Source organism: Molothrus aeneus, chromosome 3 (assembly GCF_037042795.1).
Source record: "Molothrus aeneus isolate 106 chromosome 3, BPBGC_Maene_1.0, whole genome shotgun sequence".
In the NCBI taxonomy this organism is placed as follows: domain Eukaryota; kingdom Metazoa; phylum Chordata; class Aves; order Passeriformes; family Icteridae; genus Molothrus; species Molothrus aeneus.
The window spans coordinates 112879231-112904507 of NC_089648.1; the positions used below are offsets into that span (position 1 = coordinate 112879231).

Consider the following 25277-nt stretch of genomic DNA (forward strand, 5'->3'; position numbering starts at 1 on the left):
GCGTTTTTCACTGACACCACTCAACAGGAAGACCCCGACTGTTCGCCAAAGGCCCTTTGAGGGAGCTCAGGCTTCCTCCTTTGAGACCATTTCAACTACAGCCAAGACCCCGTTTCACAACCCCTGCCCATTCTCCATGACTCCCTGGACGAATTATTCTCTATTCCTGACTCTTGAGGCGCCACCATCGGTGTCACTGCGGAGCTGGTGGGCACCGGGCGCTGAGGGCGCGGCTGAGGCTCTGAGGGAGCCGCCGCCATCTTTCTCCCTCAGCCACGGCGCCAGCGCAAGCTGCGGGCACCGCCGGCGAGCGCGGAGGAGGGAGCGGAGGCTGCCGGTGGCACTCGGTGGCGGCGGGAGAGCGGAACGGTTGCCGGTGGCAGCCAGGGAGGGACACATCGCCACCACAGCAGAGCGGCACCGCCGCCATATCCGCTCCCCCTCAGGCGCCGCCGCCATCTTTGCTCGTCCTTCCGAGGGGCGGGAACGCGCCCGGGCGAGGGCAGGATGGGCGTGGCTCCACAAAGCCCCGCCCCTCCCCGCGCCGTGGGCGGGGCCGGCGGGCGGGGTCACATGACCGCGGCCCGTGCGCAGCCGGAGCCAACATGGCGGCGGCGGCGGGCGCTGGGGCCGCCGCTCTCGGCGCCGCTCGCCTTTAAGGGGCCGCTGCCCCCGCCCCGCCGCCCCCCGCGCCCGCCGGACACCCCCCGAGCGCTCCGAGCCCCGCCGCGTCCGACATGAGGGAGAAGGGCCGCAAGAAGAAGGGCAGGACCTGGGCAGAGGCCGCCCGGACGGTGCGCGGGGGGGCCGCGGGGCGGGTCGGAGGCCGCGGGGCGGGTCGGGGCGCTCCCGCCGGGGCTCGGGGGGGCCGTGGGGCCTGCCCGGCCGCCTGCAAAGCCGCGGGGGTTATTTTGACCGGGGCTCCGGTTGTTTCGTGCTTCCCGGCAGGGATTGCCCCGGGAAGCGGCGCGGGGGAGGGATTGCCGCTTGGATTTGCTGTGGAGAGCGAGGGTGGAAGTCAGAGCCGCCAGCAAGTGAGAGGCACAGGGGGTTTTTCGGTGTTTGCGGTGCTTTCCGTGCAGCTGGATACGCTCAGGCGCTGAGCTGCTCCAGGTCAGGCAGAGCTACACATGCTAAAAAGTGAATTTTTATCTCCCGGTGTCCCAGCGGGACGGGGTTTGTCGCCCTCCTGTCGCTGGCGGTCCCTGTGAGGGCCGGGCACGGAGGGTGAAGAAAAGGGAAGTTCGGAATATGGGACGGGAATGAGAGAGGAAACTCCACAGGTGCGAAACGCTGAGCTCTGAGAGCTCCGCTCGCCCTTCCCAGGTCGGGATAAATCCCCCTCACGGAGAGGAGGAGGAGCTGAGGCTCTGGGAACCCTCCTGGAAGAGGGATCTGTTCAAACAAGACTTGAAAAGTCTGGCTGGGAAGCAAATGTAAATAGAAACCTGCGGCTGAGACTTGCAAGGGATATTTTAATAAATAAATTCACTTGGACCTCGTGTTTACTGCGTGGAAGGCATCAGGATAGCTGCTGTGTTCAGGAGACGCAGTGCAGTTAGAGATTTTTAAGAAATAATTTGCTGGCTTGCAGGCAGTTGCTCTGCGTGTGTTTTTGTGTGTAATTTTAACAGTTTCTTTTGAAAGAGCAGCGGCAGGGTCTCCAGTGGAGGGTGGAGGTGGGATCAGCTCTTTTCCAGCCTCTGTGCACTGCTGTCCATCCACTGAGCCCCTCCAGAATCCACTTAAGGGCTAAACTTATTCTACACTGAACCCTCTCACCCCTGCAGGCTGCACCTTGCCCAGAGCCTGGAAAAAGGAGGAAAGGATGGGCAAATCCCTGCCAAAACCTCAGCTCTGGCAGATCTGTGTGCTCAGCAGCAGTGCCAGAGGACTCTGGTCAAACTCCAGCTCCAGTCTCCCTGAGGTTTGGCTGAGTTTTGGGGCAGAAATCCTGGCTGGGGTTCTTGTTGTGTGCTGGCCTTGGAGGGAAGGTTGTACAGCTGTGCTAGGGAAGGTAAAAGCTCTCAGGTGCCTTGGCCTTCTGCTTTTGGAAGGTGACATAAAATTGTCCCTGAGCTCAGGAATGTCTCCAGGTGTCCCCTCTGTGTGGAGGTTCCTTCACTGAGCTCTGAGGTGGCTCTGGGGTGACCCCAAGAGTCCCTGGGCCACAGCCCAACTGTGCCTGATCCCCACCCTGTCCCCAGCCCAGAGCACTCAGTGCCACATCCAGGACACAGGGATGGGCACCCCAAACCTCCATGAGCAGTTCCAAGGCCTGAGCCCCCTTTCCATGGGGAAATTCCTCCTGGTGTCCACCCTGAGCCTGCCCTGGCCCAGCCTGAGGCCATTTCCCCTTGGCCAGAGCAGCTGCTGCAGTGCAGAGGGCTGGGGGCTCCACCTGGTGAAAACGACCCCAAATGATCACTGAGTGCCTGAGGAAGGTCATTCACAGAGCTCTGAACTGCAAAAAGCTCCAGGCAGAGGTTGTTGGAACTTCACAGAATCCCAGGATCATTCAGGCTGGAAAATCCCTCCCAGCCCATCCAGTCCCAGCTGTGCCCAATGCCCACCTTGTGCCCTGACACCTGCAGGGATGGGCACCCCAAACCCCCCTGGGCAGCCCCTGCCAAGGCCTGAGCCCCCTTTCCATGCAGAAATTCCTCCTGATGTCCAAATTCTCCAGGATAATCCCAAAAGGGCCCTTTTCCTCCCTGGCAGGAGGAACAACCCCTCCCTCCTCAGCTGTGAAGGTGCAGCTCTTCACCCACTTTGCTGCTGGTGCCAGTTGGATTGGAGTCACAGGATCCCAGAATCCCTGAGGCTGGAAAAGAGCTCCCAGACATTGAGTCCAACCTGTGCCTGATCCCCTCCTTGTCCCCAGCCTAGAGCTCTGAGTGTGTCACATCCAGGCCTTCCCTGGACACCTGCAGGGATGGGCACCCCAAACCTCCCTGGGCAGCCCCTGCCAAGGCCTGAGCCCCCTTTCCATGCAGAAATTCCTGCTGGTGTCCACCCTGAGCCTGCCCTGGCCCAGCCTGAGGCCATTTCCCCTTGTCCTGTCCCTGTTCCCTGGGAGCAGAGCCCGACCCCCCTGGCTGTGCCCTCCTGGCAGGGACTTGTGCAGAGCCACAAGGGCCCCCTGAGCCTCCTTTGCTCCTTTCCCACCTCCCTCAGCTGCTCCTCACAGACCTGACTGTCCAGGCAAGCTTGTCCTGGGCAACTCCCCAGCTCCCCAGGCTGCAGAGCAGCCTCAGGTCATCCCAGCTGCATTTTCTGTTCCCCTGTGCCTCCTCCCCTGCTCTCTCACCTCTGCACTGGTGCTCACAGGTGGTTGAGGCAGCTAAAGCAGCAAAACCATTGTTTTTTATAATTAACTTCTGGTGCTGATCTGTTCTTGCTCCACTTTAGTCCTCCTGGCCAGGAGTTTGGGGTTAGGTCTCCTCCAGCTCTGGCTCATGAGAATACACTGAGATGATTTATTCTTGAGTTAACTGAATGCATTGGAGCAGCTCAGAGGTGAGCCATGGCCGTGAGAGGAGGGAACCCCTTGGAACTGCTTTGGAGAGCTTTGGGGCCGCTAGCTGGGGCAGCAGAGCAGCAGGAGGTGAGGGAAGGTCCCCAGGAGGGCAGGAAGTCACTGTTGATAAACAGCCTGTTCTCATTTCCTGCCTTGCTCTGCAGCTGCACAGGGCTGGAGCTGCTGCCCCTGCTGGGACAGGGCCTGGGGTGCCTGCAGCTCCAAACCCCCTGCAGGAGGGGAAAAGCTGCTGCAGGTTCAGGGGGTGGGCAGCACACAGTTTGTGTTCAGGCTGTGCCAGTGCTGGAGCTGTGCCAGGCTGGGATCCTGCACCCAGAGCTGTGCCAGGCCCAGGCTGGGATCCTGCACCCAGAGCTGTGCCAGGCTGGGATCCTGCACCCAGAGCTGTGCCAGGCTGTGATCCTGCACCCAGAGCTGTGCCAGGCCCAGGCTGGGATCCTGCACCCAGAGCTGTGCCAGGCTCAGGATCCTGCACCCAGAGCTGTGCCAGGCTGGGATCCTGCACCCAGAGCTGTGCCAGGCTCAGGATCCTGCACCCAGAGCTGTGCCAGGCTGGGATCCTGCACCCAGAGCTGTGCCAGGCTCAGGATCCTGCACCCAGAGCTGTGCCAGGCTGGGATCCTGCACCCAGAGCTGTGCCAGGCTCAGGATCCTGCACCCAGAGCTGTGCCAGGCTGGGATCCTGCACCCAGAGCTGTGCCAGGCTCTGGATCCTGCACCCAGAGCTATGCCAGGCTGGGATCCTGCACCCAGAGCTGTGCCAGGCTGGGATCCTGCACCCAGAGCTGTGCCAGGCTGGGATCCTGCACCCAGAGCTGCCAGGGATCCAGGGGCAGCCCCAGCTGCTCTGGGTGATGCCTTGGGCAGGCTGAGCTGGAGCAGAGGCTGGCCAGAGCTACAGAATAAAGCAGGGATTTATTGAAAGGATCTCCTGCATGGATCCACCTTGGGCAGCACAAGAGCCCAGCCAGGGCTGCACCCAAGATGAACCCAAATGGTCCCAAAATGGACCCAAGATGAACCCAAATGGTCCCAAAATGGACCCAAGATGAACCCAAATGGTCCCAAAATGAGCCCAAGATGAACCCAAATGGTCCCAAAATGGACCCAAGATGAACCCAAATGGTCCCAAAATGGACACCCAGTCCCGGGCTCTGTCACTGGGATCAGTTCTGCTCCATTTGCATCTTGCAGTTCATGGTCCAGTTCCAGCTTTAGCCCCTGCAGTCCCACCCTGCTTGTTTTTCTCTCTTCTGTTTGTGCTCTTGGGCTGAGATTTGGATCATTTGTCCTTGGTGCCCAGCTGGAGCAGGAATTGTTTTGTCTCCCTGCTCTGTGCACAGAGCTCAGCATCCCATAATATGAAGCCCAGACCCCACACTAAAGCAGCACAGAATGTGAAAAATAGAAAAGCCAAACCTGAGGCACCATGGGCACCCTGTGCCAGGGCCTGCCCACCCTCCCAGCCAGCATCCCAATGTCCCATCCCTCTCTGCCCTCTGGGAGCCATTCCTGTGTCCTCCTGCCCCATCCCTTGTAAATTCTCTCTCTCCATCTTTCCTGTTCCCCCCTTCAGGCCCTGCAAGGCCACCCTGAGGTCACCCTGGCGCTTCCCTTCTCCAGATGAGCAATGCCAGCTCTCCCAGCCTTTCCTCCAGCAGAGCTGCTCCCTCTGCTCCCTCTGATCACCTTGGTGCCTCCTGTTCTCCACAGCTCACTCTCCTCCCTGGCTGTTCCTGACAAATGTCTGGAGGCTGCTGTGGAGCCCAGGAGGCTCCTCCTGGAGAGCCTGGCAAGGCTTTGTCCCTTCTCAGGGAGGTGTTGCACAAGGTGCTGCTGCAGAAGGTTCAGGGATTAATCCCAGCTTGCAGAATGAGCTCATACCTGAAGCTGGGAAAGCCTTCCTGGGTTTTGTTTTGGGTTTTTTTTTTGTTATTTTTTTTCTGGAGGGGATTGTTTGTTGCTCTGTTGGGATTTTGGTGGTGCTCTGTTTTGTTTTTAAGGCCCTGGGGATTATCACAGCTCCTTCCCTGTTCCCAGGCTGTGGCCAGGGATGAATTTCCAAGGCAGCCCCAGAGCTGAGGTGAGGGCTGCTCTGTCCCAGCTGGAAAATGCCTTTGCAGAGGTTTCTGAAGGACAGGGCAGGTGGTGGCCACAGCTCTGGGGACTGAGGCACTGTCTGGTGTCCTCCCAGCACGTGACACAGCTCTGTGTCTGCTGCCAGGGAATCACCTTGGCACTGCTTCCAGGGAAACAGCTCCTGGCTGGGCAGCACTTGGCACAGACCCTGGCACACGGCCATGGAGAAGGGCACTTTGCTTCACTCCACTCACACACATCCCCAGGCAGCTGCAGCTCTTGGATGGATTTCTCCTGAATTTTTTCAAGTTTTTCCTGAAGGATTTCAGGAAAATCAGGTGCCCCCCCCACTGCTGGGGCACCTCCAGTGCTGGAGATCCAGTGCTGACAGGAGAGACCTGCAGGGGCTGGAGCTGGGCAGGGAATGGAGCCCCAGGAGGGGCTGAGGGAGCTGGGCAGGGAATGGAGCCCCAGGAGGGGCTGAGGGAGCTGGGCAGGGAATGGAGCCCCAGGAGGGGCTGAGGGAGCTGGGCAGGGAATGGAGCCCCAGCAGGGGCTGAGGGAGCTGGGCAGGGAATGGAGCCCCAGCAGGGGCTGAGGGAGCTGGGCAGGGAATGGAGCCCCAGCAGGGGCTGAGGGAGCTGGGCAGGGAATGGAGCCCCAGCAGGGGCTGAGGGAGCTGGGCAGGGGCTCAGCCTGGAGCAAAGGAGGCTCAGGGGGCCCTTGTGGCTCTGCACAAGTCCCTGCCAGGAGGGCACAGCCAGGGGGGTCGGGCTCTGCTCTCAGGGAACAGGGACAGGACAAGGGGAAATGGCCTCAGGCTGGGCCAGGGCAGGCTCAGGGTGGACACCAGCAGGAATTTCTGCATGGAAAGGGGGCTCAGGCCTTGGCAGGGGCTGCCCAGGGAGGTTTGGGGTGCCCATCCCTGCAGGTGTCACCTGGATGTGGCACTGAGTGCCCTGAGCATTGGGCACAGCTGGGACTGGAAGGGCTGGGAGGGATTTTCCAGCCTCAGGGATCCTGGGATTCTGCCCCTTCCCAGTAAAGCCAGATTGCAGCTGTGGGCTCAGCTTCATCCTCTGACACCTGTACTTCTGCTCCTGGGAGTTGGAGTGAGCTGAAATCTGCTTTAAGCTCATCCTGGGCATCTCTAACAAACAAATGGGGGCTAAAAAATGGTTCCTGTGTGGACACAGAACTTGTGAAGGGTGAGGGGGAAGTGTAATCCCCTCTAATGTCTGCAGCAAACCAGCAGACTACAAAATCCTCCTTCCAGTCACTATAATCCCATTATTGGCCTGCTGTTTGAAACACTAATTTCCAAGTTCCTTTGCTCCTGCTGGCAATTTTAACCTCTTGAAGGGCTCTGAGTTGCTGCAGATGCCACCCCTGCAGCTGTGGCTGTGCAGGTGGCTGCTGGAGCTCAGTGAAGCCCATTTTTCCTAGGTGGGGCTGCTTTGATTGTAATTACAGGTCCAATTAGCAGCACAGCACTTCAGCAGCTGCCCCAGGGCCTGGCTCTGGGCTTGGCAGGGCTGCCCACCTTTCCCAGGCAGTCAAAGCAGCTGGAAAAGCCCTGGGATGTGCAGAGCAGGGTGGGTGGGTGTGTGAGGAGCTGGGGGAACAGGGAGGGGTGGCTGTGCCAGGAGGGGAACCCCCAGGTGTGCCCCCAGTGCCCCTCCCAGCTCATCCCAGCTGAAATGTGGGCAGCTCTTCCCCACTGCTGTGCTCCAGGAGAGAGATTCAGTGCTGCTGAAGGATCCCAAAGATATTCCTCGTGTTTTATAGAGTCACAGAACAGGCTGGGTTGGAAAGGAGCTTCAATCTGACCTCATGCCATGGGCAGGGACAGCTTCCACTGTGCTCCCAGCCCCAGTGTCCAAGCTGGCCTTGGACAGTTCCAGGGATCCAGGGGCAGCCCCAGCTGCTCTGGGAATTCCTTCCCAGCCCCTCCCCACCTTCACAGGGAACAATTTCCTTGTTTAGAGCCATCAATGTGCTGTAGGTGTGGATTTTACCACACAGCTCAGCCACACTTTTGCTTGGTCTGTCTTGAGAGAAATGCTACTCACTTTTAAAAAATTTGAAAGGTTTATTAAAGCCTTATCAAAAATACAACAGCAGACTGAATAGAGAAAATAGGCTCTGGGAGCAGAGGATTTTTCCCACCATGTGCTCATCCACACAATGAGGTTTTGCCTTTTAACCCTTTAGTTCCTCCCAGAGTTGTGTCCATTGACTCCTTTTTGTTGTCCAGTGGTGGAGTTTAAATCCTTAAATCTTGATAGGAGGTCAGGTGCTGCCATAGTGACAATGTCACCCTCCCAAATTCCCAAACCCAGGGCATCCCCTGATAACAACACAAAGGGGGTAAAAGATAACTATAAATCTATAAAGCTTCTAACATATATACAGGATATTTACCTTTTTATTGTGAGAGTCACCCACGGTGTTACTCATCACATCCTGGTTCATGGGATTTGGGCAGGAGGGATACAAGATAATGATAAATGTATAAAACTTCTCCTAACATGTGTACATAATATTTACCTTTTCATTGTGAGAGTCACCCATGGCATTACTCACAGTCTGGTTCCTGGGATTTGGGCAGGGGGGGTAAAACAAATCTATAAAACTTCTCCTAACATATATACATGATATTTGCCTTCTAATTGTGAGACTCAACCATGACATCACTCATCTATCACAGTTTGGTTCATGGGATTTGGGCAGGGGAGGTAAAAGATAACTATAAATCTATCAAATTTCTCCTAACATGTCTACATGATATTTACCTTTTAATCATGAGAGTCACCAATGGTATTACTCATCTGTCACAGTCTGGTTCATGTGATTTGGGCACTGGGGGTAAAAGATAACTCTAAATCTATAAAACTTCTCCTAACATGTATATTTGATATTTGCCTTTTAATTGTGAGTCACCCATGGCATCACTCAGCTGTCACAGCCTGGTTCCTGTGATTTGGGCAGGGGGGGTAAAAGATAACTATGAAACTTCTAACATATATACAGGATATTTACTTTTTAATTGTGAGAGTCACTCATGGCATCGTTCATCTGTCACAGTTTGGTTCATGGGATTTGGGCAGGGGGGGTAAAAGATAACTATAAATCTATCAAATTTCTCCTACCATGTATATTTGATATTTAGCTTTTAACTGTGAGAGTCACCCATGGCATTGCTCACAGTCTGGTTCATGGGATTTGGCAGGAGGGGGTAAAATACAACTATAACTCTATAAAACTTCTCCTAACATATATATATGATAATTACCCTTTAATTGTGAGAGTCACCAATGGCATTTACTCACAGTTTGGTTCATGGGATTTGGGCAGGGGGGTAAAAGATAACTATAAACCTGTAGAACTCTCCTAACATGTATCCATGATATTTACCTTTTAATTGTGAGAGTCACCCATGGCATCTGTCACAGCCTGGTTCCTGTGATTTGGGCAGAGGGGGTAAAACACCAACTATAAATCTCCTCCTAAAATGTCTACATGATATTTACCTTTTAATTGTGAGTCACCCATGGCATCATCACTCATCTGTCACAGTCTGGTTCAAGGAATTTGGGCAGGGGGACTACAAGATAACTATAAATCTATCAAATTTCTCCTACCATGTATCCATTTACCTTTTAATTGTGATAGTCAGCCATGGCATTGCTCATCTGTCACAGTGTGGTTCATGGGATTTTGGTGTGGGGGGGTAAAAGATAACTATAAATCTATAAAACTTCTAACATGTATCCATGATATTTACCTTTTAATTGTGAGAGTCACCCATGGCATCACTCATCTGTCACAGCCTGGTTCCTGTGATTTGGGCAGGGGGAGTAAAACACAACTATAAATGTATAATACTTCTCCTAACATATATACATGATATTTACCTTTCAATTGTGAGAGTCACCCATATGGTGTTGCTCATCTGTCATAATTTGTTTCATATGATTTGGGCAGGGGGTTAAAGATAACTATAAAACCTCCCCTGACATGTATATATGATATTTACCTTTTAACTGTGAGAGTCACCCCTGGTATCGCTCAGCTGTCCCAGTCTGGTTCATGGGATTGGGGCAGGGGGAGTAAAACACAACTATAAATGTATAATACTTCTCCTGACATGTATATTTGATATTTACCTTTTAATTGTGAGAGTCACCCCTGGTATCGCTCAGCTGTCCCAGTTTGGTTCATGGGATTTTTGCAGGGGGATTTTGGAGCTGCTGCAGCCCTGGGGCAGCTCCTCCTGCTCAGGCTGTGCTCTCCTCCCCAGGCAGCTCAGCCCTGCCCCTGAGCATTGCAGGGCAAGGCTTTTGCACTTTAAAACCCCAAGTCAGGGGTGTTTCCTGGTGTAAAACCCCAGGGTTGGTCTGGCTGGCAGGGACCTGAGGGATGGGTCACTGTGTGCCACCCCTTGGCAGCAGCTGCAGGAGGTGGAATTGCACCTGGTGGCTGCAGTCACAGCTCTGTGGTGGCTGGGACAATAAATCAGCTGCTGTTAAATGTGCTTGGGTGTGCTCTCAGGGGGTTCTGTGCTTCCCTCTGCCTTATCTGACCTGCAGGGCCAAAATCCAAGTCCTTTTTCCTTATTGCCTTTCTCCTGAGTTCTGTCCATTCTCTCATGGAATGGTTCTGAGCTCTGTCCAGTCTCTCATGGAATGGTTCTGAGTTCTGTCCAATATTTCATGGAATGGTTCTGAGTTCTGTCCAATCTCTCATGGAATGGTTCTGAGCTCTGTCCAGTCTCTCATGGAATGGTTCTGAGCTCTGTCCAATCTCTCATGGAATGGTTCTGAGCTCTGTCCAGTCACTCATGGAATGGTTCTGAGTTCTGTCCAATATTCCATGGGATGGTTCTGAGTTCTGTCCAATATTTCATGGAATGGTTCTGAGTTCTGTCCAATATTTCATGGGATGGTTCTGAGCTCTGCCCAGTCTCTCATGGAATGGTTCTGAGCTCTGTCCAATATTTCATGGGATGGTTCTGAGCTCTGTCCATTCTGACATGGAATGGTTCTGAGCTCTGTCCAATATTCCATGGAATTGTTCTGAGTTCTGTCCAATATTCCATGGGATGGTTCTGAGTTCTGTCCAATATTTCATGGGATGGTTCTGAGCTCTGTCCAATATTCCATGGAATGGTTCTGAGCTCTGTCCAGTCTCTCATGGAATGGTTCTGAGCTCTGTCCAATATTTCATGGGATGGTTCTGAGCTCTGTCCATTCTGACATGGAATGGTTCTGAGCTCTGTCCAATATTTCCTGGAATGGTTCTGAGTTCTGTCCAATATTTCATGGGATGGTTCTGAGCTCTGTCCAATATTTCATGGGATGGTTCTGAGCTCTGTCCAGTCTCTCATGGAATGGTTCTGAGCTCCCTTTGGAGGGTGTTGGGGTTCAGAGGGGTTCAGGCTTTCTTCTTCATCCTGCTCTCATGTGCTTGCATCTGATTCTGCATCAGAAGCAAAAGAATCATCGTGTCTTTTTCTGTCTCTGGTACAGCCCCTGGGGTTGTTTATTCCCATGGCTTATTTATGAAAAGAGGGAAATTCAAATTGTGCAGCCCCCAGCATGGCCCAGGCCGAGATGATGTTGTGAAAATTCAAATTGTGCAGTGTGGCACAGGCTGAGATGTTGTTGTGATGTTGTGAAAATTCAAATTGTGCAGTGTGGCACAGGCTGAGATGTTGTTGTGATGTTGTGAAAATTCAAATTGTGCAGCCCCAGTGTGGCCCAGGCTGAGATGTTGCTGTGAAAATTCAAATTGTGCAGCCCCAGTGTGGCCCAGGCTGAGATGATGTGAAAATTCAGATTGTGCAGCCCCAGTGTGGCCCAGGCTGAGATGATGTGAAAATTCAAATTGTGCAGCCCCAGCGTGGCCCAGGCTGAGATGTTGCTGTGAAAATTCAGATTGTGCAGCCCCAGTGTGGCCCAGGCTGAGATGTTGCTGTGAAAATTCAGATTGTGCAGCCCCAGTGTGGCCTGGTCCTCCCGTGCAGCTGCTCCCAGCACATGTCAGACACACCAGAGTGCTTGAGGTGTAGATTTGCTTTTTCTGTGATTTTCAGTTTTTCTGCTTCTGTGGGTCTCTTTGGAGGAGTAAGAGTGGAGAGCAAAGAGTGTTGGAGTCCTGGATGCTGAGAATTTTAAACTTTATGTGCTGAAGGGCACAGACCCACAAGAAAATACTGTATTTGATCTGAAGCTGTAAAAAAAATTCTTCAAAAATTAATTAATAACACTAAAATTATGAGTGTATAATTTGATTGAAAGTGTATAACATCACTAAGTTAAAAACTTTAAAATATAATAATATATATAAAGCAAAATAAAACTTTTAAAACAAAAACGAATCCTTCTTCACCTTCTTCCTTCTTCATAAATTTAAATAATATTTTATAATTAGACAAAAAAACCCCACATTGCAAACTTTAAGTGATTAGTTCTTAAGGCAAAGGTAAAAATAATTTAAATATCATTTCTTAATTAAATAGTTTAACCTTAAAATCCTTATAACAAAAAATAGTGACCCATTTTATTTAAAGATAAAATTTAAATTTATTTAAATTTATTTAAAGATAAATATTATGTACACATGTTAGGAGAAGTCTTTTTCTAACTGCCCCTTGTAAAAAAAAATAAAAAATCTCTGTGTTAAAAATTTTCCATTTTAAATGGAAATTTAAAAATTACAAATTTCCCACACTCCACTTAATTTGTGATTTGCTCACTGTCACTGGATTTAAGGTGAAAAATACTTGATTAACATCTACTGAGTGACTCTGTCAGGGGACCCGTGCTGGAATGATGGTGACAAATGGCTGAGGCTTGAATTTGCTTCCCATTAATTTCTCGAGGAAGGCCAAACCTTCACTGGCACCTGGCAAAGGTTTGGCACGAGCTGGCACAAACCCAGCCAGGCTGCGTCCCTGAACTCCCTGCCAGGAGCTTTTCTGGAGAAGGGCAGCAGAGCTGGTAAAGGACCAGGGGCACAAAGAGGGGCTGGGCTTGTTTGGCCTGGAGGGCCTCATCATCATTATTATTATTATTATTATTATTATTATTATTATTATTATTATTATTATTACTCTTTACAACCTGAAAGAAAGCTGTCAAAAGGTGGGGTTTGCTCTCTTCTCCCAGCTAGAGGACAGGAGGAAATGACACCTAGTTGCTCAAGGGAAGGTTTAGATTGAATAGCAGGAAAAAATTTCCCACAGAAATTATTGCTGAGCATTGGAACAGGATGCCCAGGGAAGTGGTGGAGTCACCATTCCTGAAAGTATTAAAATGACATAAAAGTGGCTATTAGGGACACGGTTTAGTGGTGGACTTGGCAGTGCTGGATTAATGAAAATATCATACACACAAATATTTTATAATTTTTAAGATTTCTGACACTTGGAAATTTCTTCTTTTCTTTCTTGCTTTCTTGCTTTCTCTACACAAATGACTCAATGATTCTTGGTTATTTGTGGAGATCACACCAGGGAAAATAAAATGGAAAGAAGCTGGACTCCAGCATGTACAAGTTTTCTGAATGGGAGAAGCCTTTGGTTTGTCCCAAATGTCCCCAGAGGCACTGAGCTCCTCGTGGGCTGTCCACAATGTCCTGATGGGGCTGGAGGGGCACCCAGGGCCCTGGCACAGCTCCTTCCCCCAGGCTGCAGCAGCAGCAGCAGCTCCTGGGCCAGGGTCAGGGACCCGATCCCGGCCCAAAACGGCATCACCTCCTCCTCCAGTGGAGAAAAGCTTCACCTCCTCCTCCAGTGGAGAAAAGCTTCACCTGCTCCTCCAGTGGAGAAAAGCATCACCTGCTCCTTCAGTGGAGAAAAGCTTCACCTGCTCCTCCAGTGGAGAAAAGCTTCACCTGCTCCTTCAGTGGAGAAAAGCATCACCTGCTCCTTCAATGGAGAAAAGCTTCACCTGCTCCTTCAGTGGAGAAAAGCTTCACCTGCTCCTCCAGTGGAGAAAAGCTTCACCTGCTCCTCCAGTGGAGAAAAGCTTCACCTGCTCCTTCGGTGGAGAAAAGCTTCACCTGCTCCTTCGGTGGAGAAAAGCTTCACCTTCTCCTTCAGTGGAGAAAAGCTTCACCTGCTCCTTCAGTGGGGAAAAGCTTCACCTGCTCCTTCAGTGGAGAAAAGCTTCACCTGCTCCTCCAGTGGAGAAAAGCTTCACCTGCTCCTCCAGTGGAGAAAAGCTTCACCTGCTCCTCCAGTGGAGAAAAGCTTCACCTGCTCCTCCAGTGGAGAAAAGCTTCACCTGCTCCTTCGGTGGAGAAAAGCTTCACCTGCTCCTTCAGTGGAGAAAAGCTTCACCTGCTCCTTCAGTGGAGAAAAGCATCACCTTCTCCCTCAGTGGAGAAAAGCTTCACCTGCTCCTTCAGTGGAGAAAAGCTTCACCTCCTCCTTCAGTGGAGAAAAGCTTCACCTGCTCCTTCAGTGGAGAAAAGCTTCACCTGCTCCTTCAGTGGAGAAAAGCATCACCTGCTCCTTCAATGGAGAAAAGCTTCACCTGCTCCTCCAGTGGAGAAAAGCTTCACCTGCTCCTCCAGTGGAGAAAAGCTTCACCTGCTCCTTCAGTGGAGAAAAGCATCACCTGCTCCTTCAGTGGAGAAAAGCTTCAGCTGCTCCTTCAGTGGAGAAAAGCTTCACCTCCTCCTTCAGTGGAGAAAAGCTTCACCTGCTCCTTCAGTGGAGAAAAGCTTCACCTGCTCCTTCAATGGAGAAAAGCTTCACCTGCTCCTCCAGTGGAGAAAAGCATCACCTGCTCCTTCAGTGGAGAAAAGCTTCACCTGCTCCTTCAATGGAGAAAAGCTTCACCTGCTCCTTCAGTGGAGAAAAGCTTCACCTCCTCCTCCAGTGGAGAAAAGCTTCACCTGCTCCTTCAGTGGAGAAAAGCTTCACCTCCTCCTTCAGTGGGGAAAAGCTTCACCTCCTCCTCCGGTGGAGAAAAGCATCACCTGCTCCTTCAGTGGAGAAAAGCATCACCTCCTCCTTCAATGGAGAAAAGCTTCACCTGCTCCTTCAGTGGAGAAAAGCATCACCTCCTCCTTCAATGGAGAAAAGCTTCACCTGCTCCTTCAGTGGAGAAAAGCTTCACCTCCTCCTCCAGTGGAGAAAAGCTCCACCTTCTCCCTCAGTGGAGAAAAGCTTCCTGAAGGGGCTCCCTCCACAGCCCCGTGGGCACTGCACTTCCCAGCATCTGTGCTGTGTGTCCCAACATCTGTCCTGTGTGTCCCAACATCCCAACATCTGTGCTGTGTGTCCCAACATCTGTCCTGTGTGTCCCAACATCCCAACATCTGTCCTGTGTGTCCCAACATCTGTCTCGTTCCCTCTCTGCTCTCCAGTTTCATCCCCAGGAACTGGCCAGCTGGGAAGTGGTGACATTGGGACAGTGGGAAATGGTGACCTTGGGACAGTGGTGACAATGGGAAATGGTGACATTGGGACAATGGTGACCTTGGGACAGTGGTGACAATGGGAAATGGTGACGTTGGGACAAAAAATGGTGACATTGGGACAGTGGTGACAATGGGAAATGATGACAGTGTGACAGTGGGAAATGATGACCTTGGGACAGTGGTGACAATGGTGACAATGGGAAATGGTGACATTGGGACAAGAAATGGTGACATTGGGACAGTGGTGATAGTGGGAAATTGGGACAGTGGTGACAATGGGAAATGGTGACATTGGGACAATGGGAAATGGTGACATTGGGACAATGGTGACAATGGGAAATAATGACCTTGGGACAATGGTGATGGGAAATTGGGATAGTGGTGACATTGGGACAGTGGTGACAATGGGAAATGGTGACATTGTAACAGTGGGAAATGGTGACATTAGGACAATGTTGACAATGGGAAATGGTGACAGTGGTGATAATGGGAAATGGTGACATTGGGATGATGGTGACAATGGGAAATGGTAACAGTGGGACAGTGGTGACATTGGGACAGTGGTGACAATGGGAAATCGTGACCTGAGGACATTTGGAAATGGTGACATTGGTACAGTGGTGACAGTGGGACAGTGGTGACAGTGGTGACAATGGGAAATGGTGACAATGGGACAATAGTGACAGTGGTGACAATGGGAAATAGTGACAGTAGGAAATGGTGACAATGGGAAATGGTGACGTTGGGACAATGGTGATAATGGGAAATAATTATATTAGGACAATGGGAAATGATGACATTGGGACAGTGGTGACAATGGGAAATGGTGACATTGTGACAGTGGTGACAATAGGACAATGATGACATTGGGACAGTGGTGACAATGGGAAGTGGTGACATTGTGACAGTGGTGACAATAGGACAATGATGACATTGTGACAGTGGTGACAATAGGACAATGATGACATTGGGACAGTGGTGACAATGGGAAGTGGTGACATTGTGACAGTGGTGACAATGGGAAATGGTGACATTGTGACAGTGGTGACAATAGGACAATGATGACATTGTGACAGTGGTGACAATGGGAAATGGTGACATTGTGACAGTGGTGACAATAGGACAATGATGACATCGGGACAGTGGTGACAATAGGACAATGATGACATTGGGACAGTGGTGACAATGGGAAATGGTGACATTGTGACAGTGGTGCCAGTGGCAGATGCTCCAGCCCTGTACCAGCTCCCCTGGCTGAAGGCAGGTGCTGCTGCAGGGCTTGAGCTGAACCATGAATTCATTTCAGTATTGACAGCTCAATTTATTTCAATATTCAGCTTGAACTGAACCATGAATTCATTTCAGTATTGACAGCTCAATTTATTTCAATATTCAGCTTGAGCTGAACCATGAATTCATTTCAGTATTGACAGCTCAATTTATTTCAATATTCAGCTTGAGCTGAAGCATGAATTCATTTCAGTTTTGGCAGCTCAGTGTGCAGAGCAGTGCTGCAGGTGTGCTTTGTGTGAATCCTGAATCCCTGTGCTGTGGGGGGCAGCCCGAGTGCACAGCCAGGAGTGCTGCAGGTCTGCCTTAGGAATAATAATTACAACTGATAGTTGGTAATTCTCACTACAGGACACGAAATAAAACAACAGGAACACTGGAATCTCCAAGGGAAAAAGAAGGGCAGTTTAGTTTCTGACTCCAACATTTATAGATTTTCAAAAGTGACAGCGGATTGGAGGGTGACAGTGCCACCTCTCCAGTGACACTGGACAAACCCACAGTCCATCAAATGTCTCCTCCTCCAGAAAAGAATGCAAAACAATGAGTTATTTACAGAAAGTGTGCGAGAAAGTTCCTCACAAGAATGGAAACATCAGAAGGCTTAGAAGAGCAGGGTGACAGATAATTCACTTTTAGATCCCCTGTACAACCTTCTCAAAGCCTCAGGAATGACACAGAGGGTTTTTTGGGAAAGGTCACCCTGTTAGTCCCCCCAACAGACAAAAATCCCTCTCCCACCTCATCCCCAGGTTGTTCCTGGTGTTGTACTCCAGCCCCACCTTGGAGCTGTTCCAGTTTGTCTGCTGGGCTGAACTCAGGGGTGTGAATTTAGGGGTGAGAATTCAGGGGTGTGAATCCAGGGGTGTGAATTCAGGGATGTGAATTCAGGAGTGTGAATTCAGGGATGTGAATTTAGAGTTGTGAATTCAAGGATGTGAATTTAGGGTTGTGAATTCAAGGATGTGAATTTAGGGTTGTGAATTCAGGGATGTGAATCCAGGGATGTGAATTTGGGGGTGTAAATCCAGGGGTGTGAATCCAGGGATGTGAATTCAGGAGTGTGAATTCAAGGATGTGAATTCAGGAGTGTGAATTCAAGGATGTGAATTTAGGGTTGTGAATTCCAGGTTGTGAATTCAGGGGTGTGAATTCAGGGATGTGACTTCAAGGATGTGAATTCAGGGATGTGTATTCGGGGATGTGAATTCAGGAGTGTGAATTCAGGAATGTGAATTCAGGAGTGTGAATTCAAGGATGTGAATTCAGGGTTGTGAATTCTGGGTTGTGAATTCAGGGGTGTGAGTTCAAGGATGTGAATTTAGAGTTGTGAATTCAAGGATGTGAATTTAGAGTTGTGAATTTCGAGTTGTGAATTCCGGGATGTGAATTCCGGGATGTGAATTCAGGGTTGTGAATTCCGGGATGTGAATTCCGGGATGTGAGTTCAGGGATGTGAATTCAAGGATGTGAATTTAGAGTTGTGAATTTAGGGGTGTGAATTCAGGGATGTGAATTCCAGGTTGTGAATTCAAGGATGTGAATTTAGGGGTGTGAATTCAAGGATGTGAATTTAGGGGTGTGAATTCAGGGATGTGAATTCCAGGTTGTGAATTCAAGGATGTGAATTTAGGGGTGTGAATTCAAGGATGTGAATTTAGAGTTGTGAATTCAGGTGTGTGAATTTAGGGTTGTGAATTCAGGGATGTGAGTTCAGGGTTGTGAATTCAGGGTTGTGAATTCAGGGATGTGAGTTCAAGGATGTGAATTCAGGGGTGTGAATTTAGGGCTGTGAATTCAAGGATGTGAATTTAGAGTTGTGAATTCAGGTGTGTGAATTTAGAGTTGTGAATTCAGGTGTGTGAATTCAGAATTGTGAATTCAGGGATGTGAGTTCAGGAATGTGAGTTCAAGGATGTGAGTTCAGGGATTTAAGCTCCCAGGCCAGAAGCTCTGAGTGCTTTTGTAGGGGGTCACTCCTGGTTTTCCCCACAAAATCCATCCTGGCCAGCAAACCTCTCCTGGCCTTTGGGGCTGCTGTAACCCTGCTGGGATTCTTTCAAACGGAGGAGTTGGGCTGGATTCCTGTGGGTCTCTTCCAGCTCAGGATATCCTGTGATTCTCTGGAGCTGTTTATTCTCCACTTGGAGCTGGGCTTGTCCAGTAGCTGGAGGAGGTTTGGAACCTCCCTGGTGGGAGCTCAGGGCAGTTTCAGAATGGTCATGGAGTCTTTTGGTTGGACAAGTTTTCCACTGATCCAGAAATGTTCTGTTTGAAGAAGCACCTCAGTGTCCTTCTGGACAGATATTTGAAATGAAACATCAGAAATGCAGAGAGTTTAGAGGGCAGGGCTGGATGGGATATTGGGAATGAGGAATTGTTCCCTGGCAGGGTGGGGAGGGTGCCCAGAGCAGCTGGGGCTGCCCCTGGATCCCTGGCAGTGCCCAAGGCCAGGCTGGACACTGGGACAGTGAAGGTTGGGCAGGGATGTCCCCAAGGAGGGAGGTGGCTCTGGGATCTCCAAGCAGGGATGTCCCCAAGGAGCGAGGTGGCTCTGGGATCTCTCATTTGGGCAGGGATGTCCCCAAGGAGGGAGGTGACTCTGGGATCTCCCATTTGAGCAGGTTCCTGTCCATGTCCCCAAGGAGGGAGGTGGCTCTGGGATCTCCCTCCCCTGCTGCTCCTCCAGCCCCTTCCCAGCCGTGTGACAGCTCAGTGTGAAATGTGGCCTTTAATGGCACCTGGCTCCTGATGCCACAGGATTGTCCATTCCTCCCTGACCTCCTTTCTGCCTAAATCCTGGCCAGCATTTGGCTAATGGGATGAGTGGAGCAGATCCTGCAATCTGGGTCAAGTCCATCACTGCCCCGGGGCTCCTGTTGTGTTTTCTGGGGGTGACTGAGCAGGAATTTCAGATCCTCTGGGGCATTTTAGGGCTGAGCCACTTGTGTGCCAGGCTGGCATTGCAGGGTGATTCCCTGCTGGCAGGAAATGGGCAGCTTCTCCCATTTCCACGGTGGCTGCAGCTGGAATTCCCTCCTGGAAAGGGTGGCTGCATGTGAGGCTGAGGTGGAACCAGATGCTCAGGTTTTGCTGCCTGGCTCTGCAGAGCTTGTCTGAGCCAGGTGGGAGCTGCTCAGCTGCTGTGCATTCCTGGATTTAGGAGGTTTAGGTTCTATTTCCAGGAAGGAACCCGAGTGGAAGTGCTGATTGTGTTTCTAACATCCGTTAAAAATCCAATAGGAGGAGTTCCAAAATTTGCATTTTTGCCAAAGCTTTCACAGTCTGAGGTTCTCCTTCACATCCAGCTGTGCAAGATCTCTGGATTAAACCTTGATGGGCTGATAAAAACCCCCCCAAACAACCCCAGCCACTTCAGACACAGGTTTTAATTGTGAACACTGGCACAACCCCCTGTCAGGTTTATGTGGGCAGCACTTGCATCACTCAGAGCTGTCCTGGATCCAGCTCTTCCTGCTGCCCAGCAAGGGGCATGGAAATCCCACACTGAGGGAGGCTTTCAGCTCCCTGGGACAGTGAAGGTGGCCCTGCCATGGCAGAGGTGGCACTGGATGGGCTGTAGGGTTCCTTCCCACTCAAAGCATTCCAGGATTAATGGGTTTTGTTGACAATGAGCTTGGCTCAGTTGGCCAGAGCTGAGTTTCCTCTCAGATTCTGTAGGATTTTATTTCTTTGCACACAGTGACTAAAAATGACTCGGGTGAAAGATCTGATATGGGATTAAAAGGGCAGAGGAGAGGGGAGAAGCTCCTTAAGGTGCATCAGTTCTTTAAAGGTGCATCTGTTTCGTTGAGAGTCACTTTAATCCTCATTCCTGGTTCTTCTGGAGCAGCCTGTGTGGCAGCAGGAGCTGTGAGCTGCTTTGTTTATCTCAGGAGGCTGAGAGCTGGTGTGAAACATTTCCTGAAGAGCACAGAGAGGCTCTTAGGGCAGGGCACCCTGAGCTGGGGCTGGGCCCTGCTCTGGCTGTCCCCAGGGCTGGCCTTGCCCAGCACAAGGAGCTTTGATCCTGGCCTAGCAGAGCCCCAGCGAGCCAGGACAGCAGCTGGGGGAGCCACAGGGCCATGGAGGGTGGGAAAGGCCTCAGGACCAGGGAGTGCAGCCTAGTGATGGGTCTGTGCCCTGTGCTCTGAGAGTGGTGTGCCTTGGGGGTTCAGGGAGCCATCTGTGTGTTTGGGGGTTCAGGGAGCCATCTGTGTGCTTTGGGGGTTCAGGGATCCACCTGTGTGCTTTGGGGGTTCAGGGAGCCATCTGTGTGCTTTGGGGGTTCAGGGATCCACCTGTGTGCTTTGGGGGTTCAGGGAGCCATCTGTGTGTTTGGGGGTTCAGGGAGCCATCTGTGTGCTTTGGGGGTTCAGGGATCCACCTGTGTGCTTTGGGGGTTCAGGGATCCATCTGTGTGTTTGGGGGGTCTAAAAGCCACCTGTGTGCTTTGGGGGTTCAGGGAGCCATCTGTGTGCTTTGGGGGTTCAGAGAGCCATCTGTGTGCTTTGGGGATTCAGGGAGCCATCTGTGTGCTTTGGGGGTTCAGGGAGCCATCTGTGTGCTTTGGGGGTTCAGGGATCCACCTGTGTGCTTTGGGGGTTCTAAAAACCATCTGTGTGCTTTGGAGGTTCAGGGAGCCACCTGTGTGCTTTGGGGGTTCAGAGAACCATCTGTGTGCTTTGGAGGTTCAGAGAACCATCTGTCTGTGTGTTTTGGGTGATCTGGGATCCATCTGTGTGCTTTGGAGGTTCTGGGATCCATCTGTGTGTTTTGGGGGATCTGGGATCCATCTGTGTGGTTTGGGGGTTCAGGGATCCATCTCTCTGTGTGCTTTGGGGGTTCAGGGAGCCATCTGACTTTTGGAAACACATCCTGAGTCCATCACGGGGGACACTCAGGGCAAGAGAGACCTGCAGGGGCTGGAGTCTGTCAAGGGAAGGGAATGGAGCCCCAGGAGGGGCTGAGGGAGCTGGGCAGGGAATGGAGCCCCAGCAGGGGCTGAGGGAGCTGGGCAGGGAATGGAGCCCCAGCAGGGGCTGAGGGAGCTGGGCAGGGAATGGAGCCCCAGCAGGGGCTGAGGGAGCTGGGCAGGGAATGGAGCCCCAGCAGGGGCTGAGGGAGCTGGGCAGGGGCTCAGCCTGGAGCAAAGGAGGCTCAGGGGGCCCTTGTGGCTCTGCACAAGTCCCTGCCAGGAGGGCACAGCCAGGGGGGGTCGGGCTCTGCTCCCAGGGAACAGGGACAGGACAAGGGGAAATGGCCTCAGGCTGGGCCAGGGCAGGCTCAGGGTGGACACCAGGAGGAATTTCTGCATGGAAAGGGGGCTCAGGCCTTGGCAGGGGCTGCCCAGGGAGGTTTGGGGTCTCATCCCTGGAAGGATTTCAAAGCCCTGTGGATGTGGCACCAGGGGACGTGGGGCAGTGGTGGCCTTGGCAGTGCTGGGGAATGAGTTGGTCTTGCTGATCTCCAAGGGCTTTTCCAGTCTAAAGGATTCTGTGGTTCTAGGAATGTCCTGGAGAGCAGGGACACCTGGCAGAGCTGGTTGGTGTTCTCCTGTGAGCAGCCCAGCAGGATTTGCTGGGATCCAGGTGGGGGTGGCAGGAGGCCAGACCTGTGCAGCCTCACCCTGCTGGGCACGGAAGGGTTCACACCTGGAAGAGGTGCAGGGACAGAAATGGAGCAGTTTTGCTCCCCTCTGCCCTGGCTGAGGTTCCCTGGTGAAACACAGCCTTCACTGGGGACAAATGAATCAAAGGTGCTGCTGCTGCTCCAGGCTGAGCCACATGGAGCACGTCCAGGCTGGGAAAATTGGGATAACAGTGCCCAGGAGGAAAATGCCCAGTCACAGTTTGGTGTGGTGGAAATGGCCCTGAGCTCCCTGTGGATGGACTCAGCTTCACTCCTCTCCTGATTTCACCACCTGCAGTGAAAAGCTGAAAGCACAGATGGAAATGGAGATATCCTTCATTTCTGGCCTTCCCTGGGCTGCCAGCTTTGGGTGCAGCTCCAGGCTGGTGGGAAAGGTTGAGCAGTGTCCTGAGCAGAGCTGTAAATGAACACAGGTCAAGGGGTGATGGAAACCAAAACCTGCTCTGGCCTGGCTGAGATCACTCTGCAAACACTCCAGAGCTCTGCATCCTTTGCTGTGGAGTTTCAGTAGAGGTGGGAGTGAGGTGGGATGAGCCCCTGAGGCTGTGGCAGTGCAAACAAATCCCACTTCCACCTCACAGAGCAGCTGGGGCTGCCCCTGCATCCCTGGCAGTGCCCAAGGCCAGGCTGGGCAGGGCTTGGAGTCACTTGGGATGCTGGAAAGTGTCCCTGCCATGGCCCTGGATGGGCTTTGGGACTCATTCCCACCCAAACCATCCCATGGTTCTGTCACAGTCAGGCTTTAACAGCATTAAAAAGAGATTTTCCAGGATGGGGCCGTCAGCTGGAGCTTCCAGAGCTGCATGCAAGGATTTGTTCTGGGAGCAGGGAGGTGCTGCAGCTCAGCAGGGCCTGGCAGAGCCTTTCCAGGAGAGCTGGACTGGGATAAACTGGGAATCCCTGAGGGGACTGGGATAACCTGGGGATCCCTGAGACTGGGATAAGCTGGGGTTCCCTGAGGGAATGGGATAAGCTGGGGATGGATCCCTGAGGGAATGAGGGGACTGGGATAAGCTGGGGGTCCCTGAGGGAATGAGGGGACTGGGATGAGCTGGGGATGGATCCCTGAGGGAATGAGGGGACTGGGATAACCTGGGAATCCCTGAGGGGACTGGGATAAGCTGGGGATCCCTGAAGGAATGGGATAACCTGGGTATGGATCCATGAGGGAATGAGGGGACTGGGATGAGCTGGGGATGAATCCCTGAGGGGATGAGGGGACTGGGATAAGCTGGGGATCCCTGAGGGAATGAGGGGACTGGGATAACCTGGATATGGATCCCTGAGGGAATGAGGGGACTGGGATAAGCTGGATAAGGATCCCTGAGGGAATGAGGGGACTGGGATAACCTGGATAAGGATCCCTGAGGGAATGAGGGGACTGGGATAAGCTGGATAAGGATCCCTGAGGGGATGAGGGGACTGGGATAAGCTGGATAAGGATCCCTGAGGGAATGAGGGGACTGGGATAAGCTGGATAAGGATCCCTGAGGGGATGAGGGGACTGGGATAACCTGGATAAGGATCCCTGAGGGAATGAGGGGACTGAGGGTTCCCTGAGGGGACTGGGATGAGCTGGGGATGGATCCCCGAGGGAATGAGGGGACTGGGATAACCTGGATAAGGATCCCTGAGGGAATGAGGGGACTGAGGGTTCCCTGAGGGGACTGGGATGAGCTGGGGATCCCTGAGGGAATGCGGGGCAGGGTCCTGGAGGGCTGGGGGCTCTGCTCAAGAGAGGAGTGGGAACTGCTCCTCTCCTTCTGCAGAGTCCCCCTGGGCCTTGTGCTGGGCCCTCTGGGCTGAGCCTAAGTCAGGCCTGGCCTTTGATGTGCTGGGCTCGGGTCAGAGCTGATGATTAAGAGGAAACGAGGCATTTCCTGCCCATCCCCCTCCCCAGCAGGAATATGGCCTGCAATGTCCTGAAATATCCCAGTGACGTGTGGTGAGTGGCATCTGCCTGCTGCAGCAGCTCCCTGCAGCTGCAGCTCTGCCCGCCAGAGCCCCCGGGAGCAGCTCAGGGGCCGGGGCAGGGCTGGCAGTGGGGCCCTTCAACAAAAAACCCATTTCTGTGCGCCAGAGTTGGGAACTTTGTGTGTGCAGAGCGTTTCAAACTGCCCCTTGCTGGATTGTGGGTGCTGAGAGTTTCAGATTTTCTGTACAGACACACTCTGAGCCCCAGGAGAGCACTGCATTTGATCTGAGGCCGTGGAGAAGCTTCCAGAATTGATTGAGAGCACTGGGATTGTGGGTGTGGAGTTGGGTAGAAGTGTGTGATAGCACAGGGTGGAAAACTTAGAGTTTGGGGTTTTAGAATATGGTAATAAATATGGGGCAGGATGGAGGTTTTAGGGTGAGGCTGGTCCTTCTTCACCACCTTCTTCTCCTTCTTTACCTTCTTCTTCACCTTCTCCTTCCTCACCTTCTTCTCCTTCTTCTTTACTTTGTTCTTCTCCTCACCTTCTCCTTCTTCTCCACCTTCTTCTCCTTCCTCACCTTCTTCTCCTTCTTCTTTACTTTGTTCTTCTCCTTCACCTTCTTCCCCTTCTTCTTCTCCTTCCTCACCTTCTTCTTTTCCTTCTTCTTTATTTGTTCTTCTCCTTCTTCTCCCTCACCTTCTTCTTCTCCTTCCTCACCTTCTTCTTCTTCTTTACTTTGTTCTTCTCCTTCTTCTCCCTCACCACCACATTCTCCTTCTCCTTCCTCACCTTCTTCTTCTCCATCTTCTTCACCTTCTCCATGGGTTTGGTCTTCTTCACCTTCTCCAGAAAAGCCCACCCTGTGAACTTTGAGGGATCAGTTATTGAGTTAAAAGTGAAAATAATTTAGGTATCAGTTCTCAATTGGATAGTTTAGCCTTAAAAGACCTTGTACCAAGAGATAGTTGGCCATTTTGTGCCTTGTTAGTGAAGAACTGCAGAATTCACTGCTGTGAGACTGTAACATAAATAAAAATAATAATAAACACCTAAAATAGAGGTTTTGGTGCAGCTGGATGGAAATTCAGAATGCAAAGGAATAACTGCCATTAAATGGAGGTTTTGGTGCAGTTAAATGTAAATTCAGAATGGAGAGGAATGACTGCCATTAAATGGAGGTTTTGGTGCAGCTGGATGGAAATTCAGAATACAAAGGAATAACTTCCTCTCAATCTCCTCTTTCTTGCCAGGTCCTGGAGAAATATCCCAACACACCCATGAGCCATAAGGAGATCCTTCAAGTTATCCAGAAAGAAGGACTTAAGGAAATCAGGTGAGTTGAGTAAAGCAGGAAAACCCTC

General features: G+C 51.8%; 1 protein-coding gene across 1 annotated transcript in view; it reads left to right on the top strand.

Annotated features, from left to right (window-relative positions):
* Positions 1–737: 737 nt before the first annotated feature.
* Positions 738–25277, top strand: part of ASXL2 (ASXL transcriptional regulator 2) — a 69209-nt gene continuing 44669 nt past the window's right edge. Inside the window, exons 1-2 of the mRNA XM_066547676.1 lie at positions 738–794; positions 25167–25249. Coding sequence (XP_066403773.1) covers positions 738–794; positions 25167–25249 — 140 coding nt within the window. The remainder of the gene's footprint in view (positions 795–25166; positions 25250–25277) is intronic.